This window comes from Rutidosis leptorrhynchoides, chromosome 4 (assembly GCF_046630445.1).
Source record: "Rutidosis leptorrhynchoides isolate AG116_Rl617_1_P2 chromosome 4, CSIRO_AGI_Rlap_v1, whole genome shotgun sequence".
Taxonomy (NCBI): Eukaryota; Viridiplantae; Streptophyta; class Magnoliopsida; order Asterales; family Asteraceae; genus Rutidosis; species Rutidosis leptorrhynchoides.
The window spans coordinates 20,190,985-20,207,999 of NC_092336.1; the positions used below are offsets into that span (position 1 = coordinate 20,190,985).

At 32.6% G+C, this 17,015-nt stretch overlaps 2 protein-coding genes across 2 annotated transcripts; both read left to right on the top strand.

Moving 5' to 3' along the window:
- Window positions 1-2,760: 2,760 nt before the first annotated feature.
- On the top strand, window positions 2,761-4,404 carry LOC139843460 (UDP-glycosyltransferase 85C1-like). Its single transcript, XM_071833538.1, has 2 exons — window positions 2,761-3,262; window positions 3,471-4,404. Exons 1-2 carry the CDS (start codon window positions 2,761-2,763, stop codon window positions 4,400-4,402), a joined length of 1,434 nt encoding a protein of 477 aa, XP_071689639.1. The 3' UTR covers window positions 4,403-4,404.
- A 3,778-nt stretch (window positions 4,405-8,182) lies between these two features.
- Window positions 8,183-10,763, top strand: LOC139839656 (UDP-glycosyltransferase 85C1-like). The gene is given in 2 exon segments (XM_071829784.1): window positions 8,183-8,708; window positions 9,390-10,763. Coding segments are annotated over 2 exon segments (1,443 nt in total). The 5' UTR covers window positions 8,183-8,200; the 3' UTR covers window positions 10,325-10,763.
- Window positions 10,764-17,015: the final 6,252 nt, after the last annotated feature.

A 17,015-nucleotide genomic window follows, 5' to 3' on the forward strand; every position in this document is an offset into this window, starting at 1 on the left:
AAAATTTGAAAATATTTTAACGGCGATATTTTAGCAACACCACTTCTCCTTCAGTTAACTTGCCATTAATGGTTAAGTTAGAACATATATAGATGATTTTTTAGAATTTTTGTTAGTCAGTTGAATTGGTTAAGGTATTTCAATAGATGATCTTTCAATATGTAGAAAATCACGTGGTAAAAGAAATTCAAACATAAATATAATTACAAAAAATTATTACTTAATTTATACCGACTCCCTGCGTCGCTAATAAATAAAAAAGTAAAATATAAATAAACTAAATATTAATCCGTCTAGTGACTATCTACGCAAAAAAATTGCAGCTATATAGAGCTGCAAATTCCATGGTCGGCTTTTTTTTTTTTTTTTTTACATTTGACCAACAATATTAAAAGAAAATAAAAAAAAATTTAAAATCAGTTAATCGCTGCAAAAGAAAAACTTGACCAAAAAAGTTAAGAAAGTAGAAAGTTTTGTCGTTTAGTGTGGTTTTTGCGATGAAATTAATCTTCACAAAAAATGTTCACCCGTTCTAATATTTTTAGTAGAAATACATAATAACTCATATAATATTCACTATCACTCAACATGGTATTAGAGAAGCCATGATCTCAAAATTTAATCGATCCTCAAAAACTGCCCGTTCTAAACCCTCCAATTTTATATCTAACACCCGACACTTCTTTTGTTTTCTTTACACCCTAATACTCCCAAAATGGTATCGCCACGTACACATAATATTGACGTTCGCTAAACACACTTTTATGTCTCAACCTTGATTCCTCCGTAAAAAAATAATTTTCTTTGCCGTCGTTCACTGATAAAAAAAAAAAAAAAACAAAACAAAATCTAAATAAGGTGCACATGCGCAGCCTGCAAATCGCTTTTGCCTCTAATATTTTAATTTTAACTTTTTTTTTTTTCCATTTTAATCAAAGTCAAATGATTAAAAAAAAAAAAAAAAAAAAAGGTCATCTTGTACCGTTTTCCTTTTCCTTTTCCTTTTACTCCTATTTGTCCCTTCTATTTAAAAATATCGATCCTTTCCAAATTTGTTCCATTTTCCTTGTACAGTTATTTTCTTTATTTAATGTTCGTATCAATTCTCTCGGTTTATGAGTATATCTTTTCGATAACTATGTTTACGTAATTAAATCAATATTTTTAACTCAATAGTAAGAATTTTTATTTTTTTTGAACGGTGGTTAGGAGTAATGGCGAAGAGAGGCGGCTTGGCAGGGAAGGAATGGGAAATCGTCAAAGATGACTTCTTTGTTGTCGAAATGAAGGGCTAAATAGCACCATCTCTGAGCCGTTCTGGATTTCCAACGCCTTTCGGAAAACTGGTCGAGATCTTTTTTATAGGTTCTACTGACCGATGCCTGCTGCTTCATCTGGGAGAAAATAATCATAGATATGGCGGTCATTAGAAGGAAGAACCACCATCTTCTCTTGTCTTTAACGAGTCACTCTAACTCTCTCCTTTGTCTACGCTACTGGCGTGGCTTGAACGGGGTAAAACTCCCTCAGATGACGTTCGAACGCAAGACATCCGCAACCTTCAAGGATGGAATGAGTGGGTAACAATAAGGGATATTTTGCAGCGATTGAGAGTCGAACCCTTGAACTCTCATATGAGAAGTCAGGTCACCACCGCTACGCCAACTCCTTGTTCTTTTAATAGTAAAAATATTCCTATGAATAAATACTAAAACTAAATTTAAATAAAAAATTTATTACTAAAAAGGAATATATTAGCTTTTAGGGAAGTCCATGGAACGGTTCTGAAACAACGTAGTGGTGAACGAAGTTGACTTTGAAACTTTAAAACTAATTCAACTATAGACTCATACATTTTAAGCTTAAACGTAGCCTTTATTTATAGCCTTTATTAAGTTTAAGCAAAGGAATATACTTAACAAAAAAAAAAAAAAGTGGGTGTAAATATATGTTCTACATTAAATTGGTTATTGAATATTATTGGCGGATTAATCAACTAACTTGACTAAGTTGTAAATCTTTAAAAAAATTGAAATAACTCTTTTTGCGGCGTTGAATAACATTGTTATCGTCCACAAAGTTGTGTATCAATGGATTGTATAATTTTTAGACAAAACATGCCATGACATAAAAAAACGTTACAAAATTTTTTTGCCAAATAATATTCAACTAAAATTGACAAGAACTTTCCTATTGCAACAAATAAGAGAGAATAAGGTATCATTTATTTATTTATTTATTCATTTAATATAATATTATATATATTAATTAGCGTTTTCTTCCGGTCTCGAAATTTCCCAATTTTTCCTGTACTTCGACGGCGTATCATAGATAAAGTTTAAATTAGTTAAGATAGTCTGGCTCGTTTGTGAGTTTAGGATTTATGTACCTTATAAATAGTACATCAATAATGCATAATAATTTGCGGGTTATTCATTATTCTTTAACAATAACAATTTCAAAGGCTATTCTGACCATTTAATTTATATGAGTTTTGCTAATATGTGTTCTTATCGCACACTAAGGTGTATTTTGTAAATTAGAAATTTCTTTATATGTTATTATTTTCATTTGAATATTTATTAATTCAATCTGATATTATCAATTCTATGTCATACAGTATTAATTATAAATATAAATTCTTATGTTTATGAGTTCACTAAATTGCATGTTACCTAGGGTGAGCAATATGCTAACAAAACCCTTTATAAATATACCATGTAACACGTTGCAGGCCAAACACATCAAACACACACAAAAATGGATGCAGTAGCCATAAACAATGAAAAGAAGCCACATGTGGTATTCATACCATTTCCTGCACAAAGCCATATCAAGTGTATGCTCAAACTAGCCAAACTACTGCACCACAAGGGCTTCCATATAACCTTTATCAACTCCCAATCCAACCACAACCGACTCGCTAAGTCTGGTGCGACTAACAGCACTCCTGGTTTTGATTTCAAAACATTTTCTGATGGTAGTACTGCGGATGATGGTGTCGAACATATTCCAACTTTAGCTGAACTCTGGGTCCACCTTGCAACCACCTTTTACAATTTATTTCTTGATCTTGTTTCTGGGCTTGAAACTCCAGTAACATGTATTATTTGTGATGGGTTTATGACTTACACCAACATGATTAATGCTGCTGAGAAGCTTAAAGTTCCCATCATCCTTTTTTACACCATGGCTGCTTGTGGGTTTATGGGAAATTACCAAGCGAAAGCTCTTAAGGAGAAAGGGATCTTACCGCTTAAAGGTTCGATTTTTTTACTTGTCTCTCAATTCCAAATTTTTATAAAAATTTGCTCTAGAGTTGAGTAATGGAACTTCATGGTTAATTTGTTGTGGGCTGGTCATTTCTGATCCAGATCTATATATGTTAAATATACTAGAAATTCGACTAGAGTTGATTAACATTTTATTATGTTTGTAGTTAACTGGCCACTCTTGCATTATTTTTGCAGAAGAAAGTTACTTGACAAATGGTTATCTTGAAATGAAAATCGATTGGATTCCTGGAATGGAACATATCCGTTTGAAAGATCTATCGGAGATGATGCTGAGCGCAGACCCGAATCACCTCGGACTCGAATACCTCTCGGAAACCGCTCAGGCAGCTGACAAAGTTTCACATTTGATCCTCCATACTTTTCAAGAACTAGAATCTAGTCTTGTAGAAGAGATTAGAACCATCGTTCCAAACGTTTACACGGTCGGACCACTAGAATTACTTTTGAATCATATTTCTGAAAAACAAATAACTTTAAGTGGTTATAGTTTATGGAAGGAAGAACCGGAGTGTGTCAAGTGGCTCCAATCGAAAGAGCCGAATTCGGTGGTGTATGTCAACTTTGGAAGTATAGCAGTAATGTCCTCCGAAGATCTTGTAGAACTTGGTTGGGGACTTGTTAACAGCAACTATGAATTTTTATGGATTATAAGGAATGATTTGGTTGGTGGGGAGCCTGTAGTTTTGCCTCAAGAACTCGAGGACGCCGTGAACAAAAAAGGTTTTATAGCAAGTTGGTGTTCACAGGAAGAGGTGTTGAACCACCCTTCAGTTGGAGGGTTCTTGACTCATGGTGGATGGGGGTCGATCATTGAGAGCTTGACAGCTGGCGTACCAATGATTTGTTGTCCATTTTCGGGTGATCAAATAACTAATTGCAGACAAATGTGTAAAGAATGGGAGGTTGGTATGGAGATGGGGAAGAATGTAAAGAGGGATGAAGTTGAGAAGCTTGTGAGGATATTAATGGATGAAGGCGAAAGTGTAATGAGAAAGAAAGCTTTAGAGTGGAAGAAAAAGGCGGAAATTGCTACTGAAATCAGTGGGTCGTCTTCTTTGGATACGGAGAAACTTGCTAATGATATTACCAAGTTATCAAGAAACTAAAATCCTCATTTTTTTAACATTGTAACTTAATAATTACATACTTACTATATTTATCTAAGAAAGTATGTTACCCAAACTCAACAAATTCTTGAAGTTTATGACGGAGTATATGTCAAGCAAGCTCTTGTTATATTCAAACATCTATTTTCAATTCAATCAATGTGTGCCCCTCATTGTGCATGTAAGAACCCATCTCATATCGGATAGAGAATGAAATTGTAAGCCCCTTATAAGCTTAAAGTAGTGGCTAAAGAATGATTTTTAGTTGAAACTTAGAGATATCTGGTTAGTCTATTACGTAACCTTTTTTTTGGGGGGGGGGGGGGGGGGGGGGGCTAGTACATATGGTATCGGAGCCACTCATGTGTCGTGGACTTATAAGCTTAAACTAGTGGTTGACCAATATCACCCACCATAGTTTTAGTTGAAACTAGAGATATCTTGTTAGTCTTATTGCTTTAACATTAAGGAGCATTACAACACAACTCTAGGTATATAGTACACGAATCGTTTTATTTATACGACTCTCATGGATATATACTAAACAGGGTTTATCAAAAAGCTTACGAAAGCTTTCGTAAAAGCATATACTTGTCGTTGGCGGGTTTCTCAACATTCAAAGATAACAAACGATCAGGACTTGTCGCAATTTCCATCATTATCTTTCGCTCTTTAACTTTGTTTTTAACTTTGTTCCATAGTCAGTACCAATAGCACCCTCACAAGCCTCTCAACTTCATTCATGCTAACGTTCTTGTTCCCAATCTCCATCCCAACTTCCCATTCCTTGCATATTTGTCTACAGTTGGTCCATTAGTCCCCCAAAAAATGGCCAACAAGTTACAGGTACCCCGGCCGCTAAGCTCTTTATGGGCGAAGCCCACTCACAATCAGTCAATAAACCACCAACCGAAGGGTGATTCAGCACCTCTTCCTGTGAGCACTATCCTACTATAAAGCCTCTCTTTTTAACGGTATCTTGAATTTCTAGAGTCAAAATAGCAAACTCTCCAATTATCATATCCGGTCTATTTATCCAAAGAAAATAACAGTTGCCATTAGCAAGTCCCCAGCCAAATTTCAAAAGCTGATCTAACGACAACAATTGTGCTCCCAGTTGTGCTCCCATTACATAGTTTGATTCCTTTGTTGTCAGCCATTTTTTGCATTCATGTTCTTCCTTCCACAATCTATAGTCATTGAAGTATAATTTCTTTGTTTCTTCCTCATTTTGCGTGTTGCTAGTTTGGCGAGTTGGGATACATGGTAGCCAATTCTTAGTGGATCATTTAGATGAGAAAAATGAGTATCTTGATCAAAGGATCGATGTCGTAGGCTCTGATATCATAATAACATTTGAATGAGATTTTAATCAACTGATGATTTGTATAATTTCTTAGTTGTTATCACATAAAAGAGAGAACCTCATAAAACTCTTCATGATTTGCTAATTTATAAAAGGCAAAGGAGCCTATAACTTTCATGAAAACATTCAATTTTACTAATTAAGGAATGTGAATATGTAGCCGTTTAGGTATTTGATACATGAGAATTGATGAAAGAATCACTCGTAATCCAAAAGTCCAGTTTCCTTATCAATTTTTTTTTTTTTTTTTTTTGCTTTATTTTACTAACACATAAGTCACTATGGAGGATCTTCCACCTGACAACATAGTACCTCAAATGATGTTTGCCGAACTTTATTTGTATCTAATATAACAGTACATCAAGGCAGCAATATAGTGGGACAATGTTATCTCATGTTAACAATTGATGGGATTCGATTTCGATTCATTCGGCCTAATAGTAACGTTAACTATCCGACAGAGGATGGCTTAGCTTGCAGTTCTCTAGTTTTATTTTTGTAAGATGATAGAAACCTCGCCCGTGGGTATTCTATATCACATTAATGAATATTTATAGAGTACAATTACAACTCTAATCACCTACCTAAACCCTAATGGACCGAACCCATATATACAATTGGGTTAGACCTATACTAATAGTCTAATAATTTTTAACAAGCCTACACCATAATATAAAGCATCTTCTATGGAAGTTTTGAAAGCACAAGACCAAACAGCTAACATACAAGTAGACTTTTAGAAAAATATGACAGTACCATGGATTTTTTAATGCCAATCAAAATCGAAAGTATATATTGTATGTGACAGCGAGGTCGGGACAAAGCTTTTGATGCTACCAACCACTACATTACAGGATGCTTCTCTTTCTAATTGAAATACGAAGTATTAATCTTACACAAATTACTACGTAGTATGAATTACATACACTTAATTTAACGAAGGCTTTTATAATCCTTGAGGTTGTGAGTTTGAGTAATGTGATGATATGTATGTGTTTTTTCCTTTCCATAAAAAAGGATACACTTAATTTTTCAAGCCTATTGCCAATGGGGCTTTGCCTCATTGGTCACCATGTTAACATGGTGTTCGAGGAGACCAGGGTTCGAGTCTCGGGGGGGGGGGGGGATTTTCGTGAATTAACTTCGTGAGCTAACCACTAACATTGCCTTTCAAAAAAAAAAAAAAAAAAAAAAAAAAAAAAAAAAAAAAAAAAAAATTTTCAAGCCTATTTTTGATCCATTAGTAATATTCGATTGTTAAGCTCATAGTCAAATGGTTAGCAAAACCTTTAAGATATAATTTGCATTCTGGAGTGCTTCGTACCGGTTGTGGTAGTATTTTTATACTGTAATGTAAATTGATCTTCGAATTGGTATGGACACATGGGCAGTAAAATTTAACATTTAGTTATGTACTTGACTATTGATCGAGACTTTGTTAAATATGATCCCATAAGATATTTTAAAAGTATCGATTTCTACCTACCTTATTTTTGTGATGTAGAAAACCATGATCATGTATCACAGCGATACGATCAATTTCATACGAATATAAGGGAAACACATTAAAAGTAGCTCAAGGTTTATTCTGACGAAGGATTCTTATATATAGATAGTATTCACATGCAACATATTGATTAGTTATGAAATTTTTTAAAACAAAAACAAATACTTGTGAGCAGTTGTTTTTTTTTTTTACAGCATCTATCTGCTTATATAACCCATTTCACAATGGCAAGGGGGCCATGGGGTGTTGAGGCTAAGGGCCTGTTTAAAATGATCTGTTTCTGTACAACTCTTAGTTGAATATGTAAGATTGATGTTTTTTTTGTCACTTTACTCAATCTATGATCTGTTTCTAGGAGACCTAGAATCAGACACCCCTTCGTAAACAGAGGCAAATGGAAACGTGACTTATTTAAGAATAAAACACTTTGTGTTACAGCTGTTTTGAAAACTTTCTTTTCAGTTGATAACATTTTAATAATTTAACGTCTATAAGGGGCAATTTTTAAAATCTCGAACACAGGTAACCATGATGTTATGTACTCGTATCAAAAACAAAGATTGTAAGGTATAACCATATGTTTGATATCATTTGGAGTTCATATACGTAAATAAAAAATAAACAAATTTACCAAAATAATGAATTATGTGCTACGGCACAGAGACGTGATTGACCATGAAGCTTCTTCATAAATAATGAATCTAGTAAGGGACAAACATTAAGCTACGACAAAAACTACATATATATATACATAGAAATTAACAGACTGATAACGATTTCCAAAGCTATTGTGACCATTTAATTTTAATTTATACAGAAAATTGGACCTAACCATAATTTATATATACTGAAAATTGGACCGAACCATAGAACATGTTGCAGCCTAATTAAACACATAAAAAAAAAAAAAAAAAAAACTCAAAAAATGGATGCAGTAGCCATAAACAATGAAAAGAAGCCTCATGTGGTGTTCATACCATTTCCAGCACAAAGCCATATCAAGTGTATGCTCAAACTAGCCAAACTATTGCACCACAAAGGCTTCCATATAACCTTTATCAGCACCCAATCCAACCATAACCGACTCGCTAAGTCTGGTGCGACCCATTTGCTAAACGGTACTCCTGGTTTTGATTTTGTAACGGTTTCTGGTGGTCAAGCGGATGACGGTGTCGAACATATTCCAACTTTAGTTGAAATCTGGGTCCACCTTGCAACGAACTTTTACAATTTATTTCTTGATCTTGTTTCTGGGCTCGAAACTCCAGTGACTTGTATTATTTGTGATGGGTTTATGACATACACCAACATGATTGATGCTGCTGAGAAGCTTAAGGTTCCAATCATCCTTTTTTGGACCATGGCTGCTTGCGGTTTTATGGGAACTTACCAAGTGAAAGTTCTTACGGACATAGGAATCTTACCACTTAAAGGTTCGATTTTTTACTTGTTTCTCAATTCCAAAAAGGAAAAAACTGAAAGCCGGTAACATAACCCTCTATTAGAAAGCTTGACTAAGTTTGATTTTAATACATGAACGTTATTTAGACCATTTTTAATGGTGATGGCATGATAGGGTGTTTGGGAGTTTTGTAGGGTATAGTGCTAATGTGGCAATTGTGATGATGTGATAGCATGATAAAGTTTGAAATGATGATGGAGTGATGTGGTGTAATGGGGTTATTTTATTATTTTTATTTAATTAGTAAAATTATTATAAATGCATTTATCCAAAATCTGATTTGTTTAAATCCCTTCACGCCTAATTTTCCTTCCCGTGATGCCTCCCATCACGCCAGCAACATTTACATCACATCGCGCCGCATTGTGGCGCCATGGTGGCGTGATGATGCCAAAAATCCCCCACCACGATAGCGTTAAAAATGGTCTTATGTGATAAACTGCAATCAAAGGTTTAAAAAAAAAAAATCTATCAAAGGTACTAGCTCACATTTGCACCAACTATTGTTTAAGAGTCGATACTTTTTATTTTATGGTATTCAACTCTCTTTTGAGTTATTTTCGAGCAGCCGATTATTGGCCGGTCTGGTTGCCGGTTATCAACATTTTAGTAAGTGTGAACTTAAATAAACAATCTTGCATTATTTTTGCAGAAGAAAGTTACTTGACAAATGGTTATCTTGATATGAAGATCGGTTGGATTCCTGGAATGGAACATATCCGTTTGAAAGATCTATCTGAGATGGCGTTGACTGCAGACCCGAATCACCTCGAACTTAAATACTTGTTGCAAACTGCTCAGGCAGCTGATAAAGTTTCACATATGATCCTCCATACATTTAATGAACTAGAAACTAGTCTTGTCGAAGAGATTAGAACCATTGTTCCAAACGTTTACACAGTCGGACCACTAGAATTACTTTTGAATCGTATTCCTGAAAAAGAAACAACTTTTAGTGGTTATAGTCTTTGGAGGGAAGAACCAGAGTGTGTCAAGTGGCTCCAATCGAAAGAGCCGAATTCGGTGGTGTATGTCAACTTTGGAAGCATAGCAGTAATGTCCTCGCAAGATCTTGTAGAACTTGGTTGGGGACTTGTTAACAGCAACCATGAATTTTTATGGATTATAAGAAATGATTTGGTTGATGGTAAGCCTAGTGTTTTAGCTAAAGAATTAGAGGAAGCGATAAACGAGAAAGGATTTGTTGGAAGTTAGTGTTCACAAGAAGAGGTGTTGAACCACCCTTCAGTTGGCGGGTTCTTGACTCATGGTGGGTGGGGCTCGATCATTGAGAGCTTGTCGGCCGGCGTACCAATGATTTGTTGCCCATTTTCGGGTGATCAAGTAACTAATTGCAGACAAATGTGTAAAGAATGGGAGGTTGGTATGGAGATGGGGAAGAATGTAAAGAGGGATGAAGTCGAGAAGCTTGTAAGGATGTTAATGGACGAAGAGGAAGGTGGAAGAATGAGAAAGAAAGCTTTAGAGTGGAAGAAAAAGGCGGAAATCACTACTGAATTTAATGGGTCATCTTCTTTGGATACAGAGAAACTTGCTAATGAAATTACCAAGTTATCAAGAAACTAAAATCTCATTTTGTAACATTGTACCTTAATAATCACATCAAAGAAAGTATGTTACCCGAACAAATTCATAAAATTTAAAGAAGACAAATTCATAAAATTTTGTAACATTGTACCTAAATAATCACATCAAAGAAGACAAACCATTTGGACTCGTCGCAATTTCCATCATTTTATTCTACTCCTTAGCTTTGTTCCTCATTCGGTTACCTTTTTCTCCACATTTTCTATTTGGTTCAGAGTAACAGCCAATGGTCCGGCCATGTAGACATTTTGGAACATGGGCTCAATTGCTTTGATGAAATTCGACTCTAATGCATCGAATGTGTGGATGATTATACATGAAAGCTTGCGAGTCGGCTTAAGAAACTTAAGGAAAATTCTGCGGCTGATTCAATCAGTCTTAGCTCGTTCATGCTCCAGGAGCACCGACCGAGCACCCTGAATGAATAACCACTTCTATTCTCAGAGCCCACGGAGTGGTATATGAAGAATTTTGGGTTAGGACATCGTCTTTTCATGTCGAATACACAGGTTCGATTCCCGTAAGGGATTTCAGTTGGCCTCATGTATATCTAGCATGGATATTTATTGTATGTGAAACGAGTATAGCTAGGAATATCCTTCAAAGTGAATCATTCAAGTTCTGGTATCCAATCTATTGCTGTATTGAGGTAACCGTTTGTCTAGCAACTTCATCTGTATGTAAGCAGCCCAGCTGCCTCCGCTACCCGTTTGGAGGAAACTTGGACCAATCCGAGGGCATGGCCGGTATAACCCCCCTCCCCGCTGTGACAACCCGGAAATTTCCAATCAAATTTAAACTTTATCTTTATATTATTCCGACACGATAAGCAAAGTTTGTTAAGTTAAATCTCAAGAATTTTAAATTGTGTTCATACATTCATTATAACCTCGACCAAATTCAGACGATTCACGAACCGTTATATATAAATAAATATGTATATATATATTATAACTTGAGAATATTAATAAAGTATTAAACGTATAATACTTTACATGATCGTATTTGTTTCAATATGTTTATCGATGGAATTAGAAGATAATATCAAATTGTTGATTTATCAGATACATTATGATATGATTACGGGTCTATGTTATGAGGTCCACTGTGATTTAAGAAATCTATTCTTTTTGACAACATTCGGAAAATGGTAAAGTGATTTATAAGTAAGAACGTGAAGTGTAAATAACATAGATGTTGGATATCGACAAGTTAAGTAACTCGACATTTTTCATTAAGATGATTTCATACGTTTATTTAACCTTTGAACTTCATCCCATGCTTCACCAACAAACTGTAATTTAAAAACTTGAAACCTATTATGAATATATATGATTCTACTTTTTTAAAACATTTTATGATATAACGATTTCCATTATTTTAACCTTTAAACAAAATGATTCTTAAAAATATATTTGGTTTTGGAAAACAAAATTATTATATTTATTTGATTTAGTTTCAAACGTACAAAAACGTTTTCAGTTTAAAAAGAACTTTATTATTAAAACGTATATAACTTTTATAAATATCTAGAACCACTTTTGACAACTCATTACTTAACCAGTATGATAAAGATAACGATATTTATATTTTATTTTATTAAATATATATAACGATTTAAATTAATATTATATATATTTATACGCGTATTATACGTACATAGTTTTATACTTTTACTATACTTAAACTTTACCTTTACTTTATTTTTACTTTACTTTAACTTTAATAATTCACTTTAATAATTCATACTTTAATAATTCACTTTAATAATTCATACTTTAATAATTCACTTTAATAATTCATACTTTAATAATTCACTTTAATAATTCATACTTTAATAATTCACTTTAATAATTCAAAAATCTATTATAAATAGAATTCAATAGGTTTCATTATTTCATAGAAACTTGAAAATATTTTTCGCTAAACTCTCTCAATCGATTTACATATATATATTTACTCCGTATTATTTCAAGATATTATTAGTATACATAAAATATTACGTCAGAGTGCTGTCTGAGTGATTTCGAAATTGTTTTTCGAGTGGGATTGGATTAAGGAAATTATGGGTTATAGCTATGGAGGTGATTGGTATGGTTCATGGGTATGCTCGTGAGGTCAATATAGTGTTTATCATCTCCGTTGCGTCTACGTACCTTTCCTGCAATATTGAATCTCAATATTGATACGCGAGTACTCATAATTTAACTTTTACACATAATAGTGTATCCCTGACTAGTGCTCGAGTATATAGGATTATGCATGTTTGTACTTTTGATATTGCCTTTAGTTAGGTTATGTTGAATCCTGAATTAGTTATATATGCGACTGAGATAAGGTATAAGATATTCATGTCGTTGGAAAGCTAGCGAAAAATTAAGAACTTTTCATTTAGATATCGAATGATTTCGATGAACGGATTTGAAGTTATAGTCCATCGAATTTTTGTATTATTATTAAAAATGATTATTATTATCATCGTTATTATCGTCGTTCTAGTTTTTTCTTATTATTATTATTATTATCTTTATCAATAAAAGGATTTATCATTAAAAATTGTTATTTTTTTTATTATTACTATCGTTATTATCGTTAAAGTTATAATTAGTATTATTATTATTATCCAATTATTATTATTATTATTATTATTATTATTATTATTATTATTATTATTATTATTATTATTATTATTATTATTATTATTATTATTGGTATTATTATTATTATCATCATTATTAATATATATATCATTATTTAAAAATGGTTATTGTTATTGTTATTATTATTATTACTATATTATCATTAAGATAATTATTAGTATTATCGTTAATAATGTTATAGTAACTATCATTATTAATATTAGTGTAATTAAAACAAATAGTTGTAACACCTAATTATTTTGATTACTATTATTATCATTATTACGAACACGATATAAAAGACGATTAAAAGCTATTAAACGAAACGATTAGGAAATAATGGGTAAGAGTATCATGATGAAATTAAAATATTATAAGATATTGATTTAGATAAAATTATCGTTCTTATTATTTTTATCATTACTATTATTATTAAAATTATCGTTAGTATTAAAACTATCATTTTAACAAAAATTATCATTTTAATACAAATGTCATTGTTACTATAAAATATCATTATTATTATTATTTTAAATAGAATTATTATTTTAAAGATAATATTAAAAATTATCGTAAATATTAAAGTTATCATAATTAGAATTATCGTTTTATCATAATGTCATCTTAGTAATTATAAATATTGATATTTTTATAATAATAATTATTATTACAAAATAATACAACTTTTACTTACTATCATTATAGATATTATTTTATCAAATAAATATTTGATACAAACATATTTTACTACGTGTAATAACTTACTTTAATAATACGTATCATATTATCTTTATAATATTAAATGAACCCTATAAATTTTATTACTTAATATATATAAAAGTATATTTTATTATATAAATATAATATAAAATTTTATTTATTAATAAATAAATTATATTATTTACTCTAATAAATCTTTTAAAAATATTTAAAAATATAAAACGACGATATTTAAACTATATATTAATCATGTATAAATTTTTGGAAATTATTTTGAGTCAAATTTACTTTTGTTGACTTTTGCATATTAGTCTCGAGCATTAGGATTGTGGTACACTATGACTTGACCTAATTTGTTAGACAAATATTGACCAACACATAAATATATATAATTAATTTAGGTTCGTGAATCCGAGGCCAACCTTGCACTTGTTCAATGACGTTATATGTATTTTTACTACGAAATACAGTATGGTGAGTTTCATTTGCCTTTTTACCCTTTATATTTTTGGGCTGAGAATACATGCGCAATTTTTATAAATGTTTTTCGAAATAGACACAAGTAATCGAAACTACATTATATGGTTGAATTATCGAAATCGAATATGCCCCTTTTTATTAAGTCTGGTAATCTAAGAATTAGGGAACAGACACCCTAATTGACGCGAATCCTAATGATAGATCTATTGGGCCTAACAAACCCCATCCAAAGTACCGGATGCTTTAGTACTTCGAAATTATATCATGTCCGAAGGAGGATCCCGGAATGATAGGGGATATTCTTATATGTATCTAGTTAATGTCGGTTACCAGGTGTTCACCATATGAATGATTATTTTTTTGTCTCTATGCATGGGACGTATATTTATGAGAACTGGAAATGAAATTCTTGTGGTCTATTAAAATGATGGAAATAAATGATTATGATAAACTAATGAACTCACCAACCTTTTGGTTGACACTTTAAAGCATGTTTATTCTCAGGTGTTAAAGAAATCTTCCGCTGTGCATTTGCTCATTTTAAAGATATTACTTGGAGTCTTTCATAGCATATTTCGAAGAACGTTGCATTCGAGTCATTGAGTTCATCAAAGATTATTATTAAATCAATTTATAGTTGGATAGTGGATATTATGAAATGGTATGCATGCCTGTCAATTTTTGATGTAAAGAAAGATTGTCTTTTAAAAACGAATGCAATGTTTGTAAAATATATCATATATAGGTCAAATACCTCGCAATGTAATCAACTATTATGAATCGTTTATAATGTATATGAACGGGTCCTTTCAGTTGGTATCAGAGCGGTGGTCTTAGTGAACCAGGTCTGCATTAGTGTGTCTAACTGATATGTCGTTAGGATGCATTAGTGAGTCTGGACTTCGACCGTGTCTGCATGTCAAAAGTTTTGCTTATCATTTCTAGTCGGAAATCATCTACTTATCATCCATAGGAAATTACCTGCTTATCATTATTAGTCTAGACACGTCTTGCTACATTAATTGCATGAGTAGTGTATAGACAAACTTCATATCTTAGCGTATCTGCTAAATCATATCTTATCGTATCTGTTACTTTAAACTTTACCTGACATACCCCGCAAATTCCTCCGTAATCTATGAAATCTTTTGATCTCTATATATAGATATCCTATGTAAATAGAATACCACCCGATAGCCGAAAAATCATTTTTATATCGAAAATCCTTTATCCAATCGTACGAAATGGAATTTGTCATCAGTTCAAGTCACTCGGATTCCGAAATGGAATCTCACTCAAGCACCGAAAGCAGTGTGACCGGAATGGATCAACCAATCAGTCATCACCTATTCTGGATGAATTGGGGATGGGTTCGTAGCCTCCTCAATCATTGGAAACAAGAAGAAGGCGATCCTTTCCATCCACCACATTGCCCTCTTGGCGAAGAACCTGAAGCACTTACCGGCGAACCTATTCGAGACACCATTTTCTCTCTCATTTCCAGGGTATCTCGTCACGATTATATACTACATCAAATTCTAGATTTTATTTATCCGCTCGTTCCGACCGACAATCATCCTGGAATAATAGAAGAAGTCAACGAACTTCGCGCTCGGGTAGTGGCTTTGGAGAATATGGTGCAGAGATTACAAACACCAGCAGCAGCACCAGCAGCATAACCAGTACCACCATCATCAACGCCAACAGTACCATTACCACCTCCAACCACAACCGCATTGTAAACCTCAACTTCACAATCTGTCCCACGAGCATCAACGTCATACGCACCATAGATACCAAGGAGTACCAACAACAATAACTGACGAAGTATTAATTCATAACTTCATTGGAGAAACATTCCGCGGCGATTATATAATCTCTAAAGTCTTAGAGATTATCTAATCTAGCCCTAACCAAAAATCAGTTAAGCGAACCAAAATGATAGAAAGAAGAGTAGAAACCCTGACAAAAATGGTGTGTGATTAACAAGTTAAACTTGTTTTACCAACAGCATCAACAATACCGTCAACATCACCAGCATCGTCAGTACAGTCAACATCAGAATCAACAACACCTATAACATCACAAACTCCGTCAGTTCAAGAATCACTGTGGACATCATTACGAATCAATAACGTGTATATTGTATCAACAAGTTATGAAGAATTAACTCATTCCCTCTGAAGAAATTATATATATATATATATTATATATATATATATTTTTTGAAATAAAAAAACAAATCTTTCCGTGCTAAGCTATTGTGTGTGAATCTTAACTACTCAGTTAATTCATATTACAAATATGCAATAATGTACGTCCCTCACCCGCGACTTAACCATCGTTAACTACAATCTCTGTTTCAATTCAACAAATTTCAATTCCTAATAAATCAAGTATATATTTGATTTTACACTTCATCATTGATGTAACCGAAACTTTTCAGATAACATCATTCGTACTTTGCGAAGTTCACAAGAATTTAACGAAAACCAACATCACTTCTCAACAAATAACGAAGTATTGATTCATAATTTCAATATTATTGAAGAAATACTTATGTAACCTCTAAACCTTCAAGGAATTATTCAATTCTAGTTCCAATCGTAAATCGAATGAGTTTAATTTAGTATTAACTCATTAAAATCTATGTTACATCTGAGGAGAATATATACATATATATTTTCATAAAGACTGTAATAAAATTCTTATGTACAAAATATTAATTGTGAAAATTTTTTAACGGGTAGGTAATACCCGAGAGATATATATAAATTCACAATTAATATGTTACATTCTTCGAATCAGATTAAGCAAATTATCAATTATAC

Bases quoted from the DNA above. Each gene is read 5' to 3' on its own strand.
- LOC139843460 (XM_071833538.1), top strand. From the start codon at position 2,761: ATGGATGCAGTAGCCATAAACAATGAAAAGAAGCCACATGTGGTATTC. The intron at 3,263-3,470 runs GTTCGATTTTTT...TTATTTTTGCAG, and splicing joins AGGGATCTTACCGCTTAAAG to AAGAAAGTTACTTGACAAAT.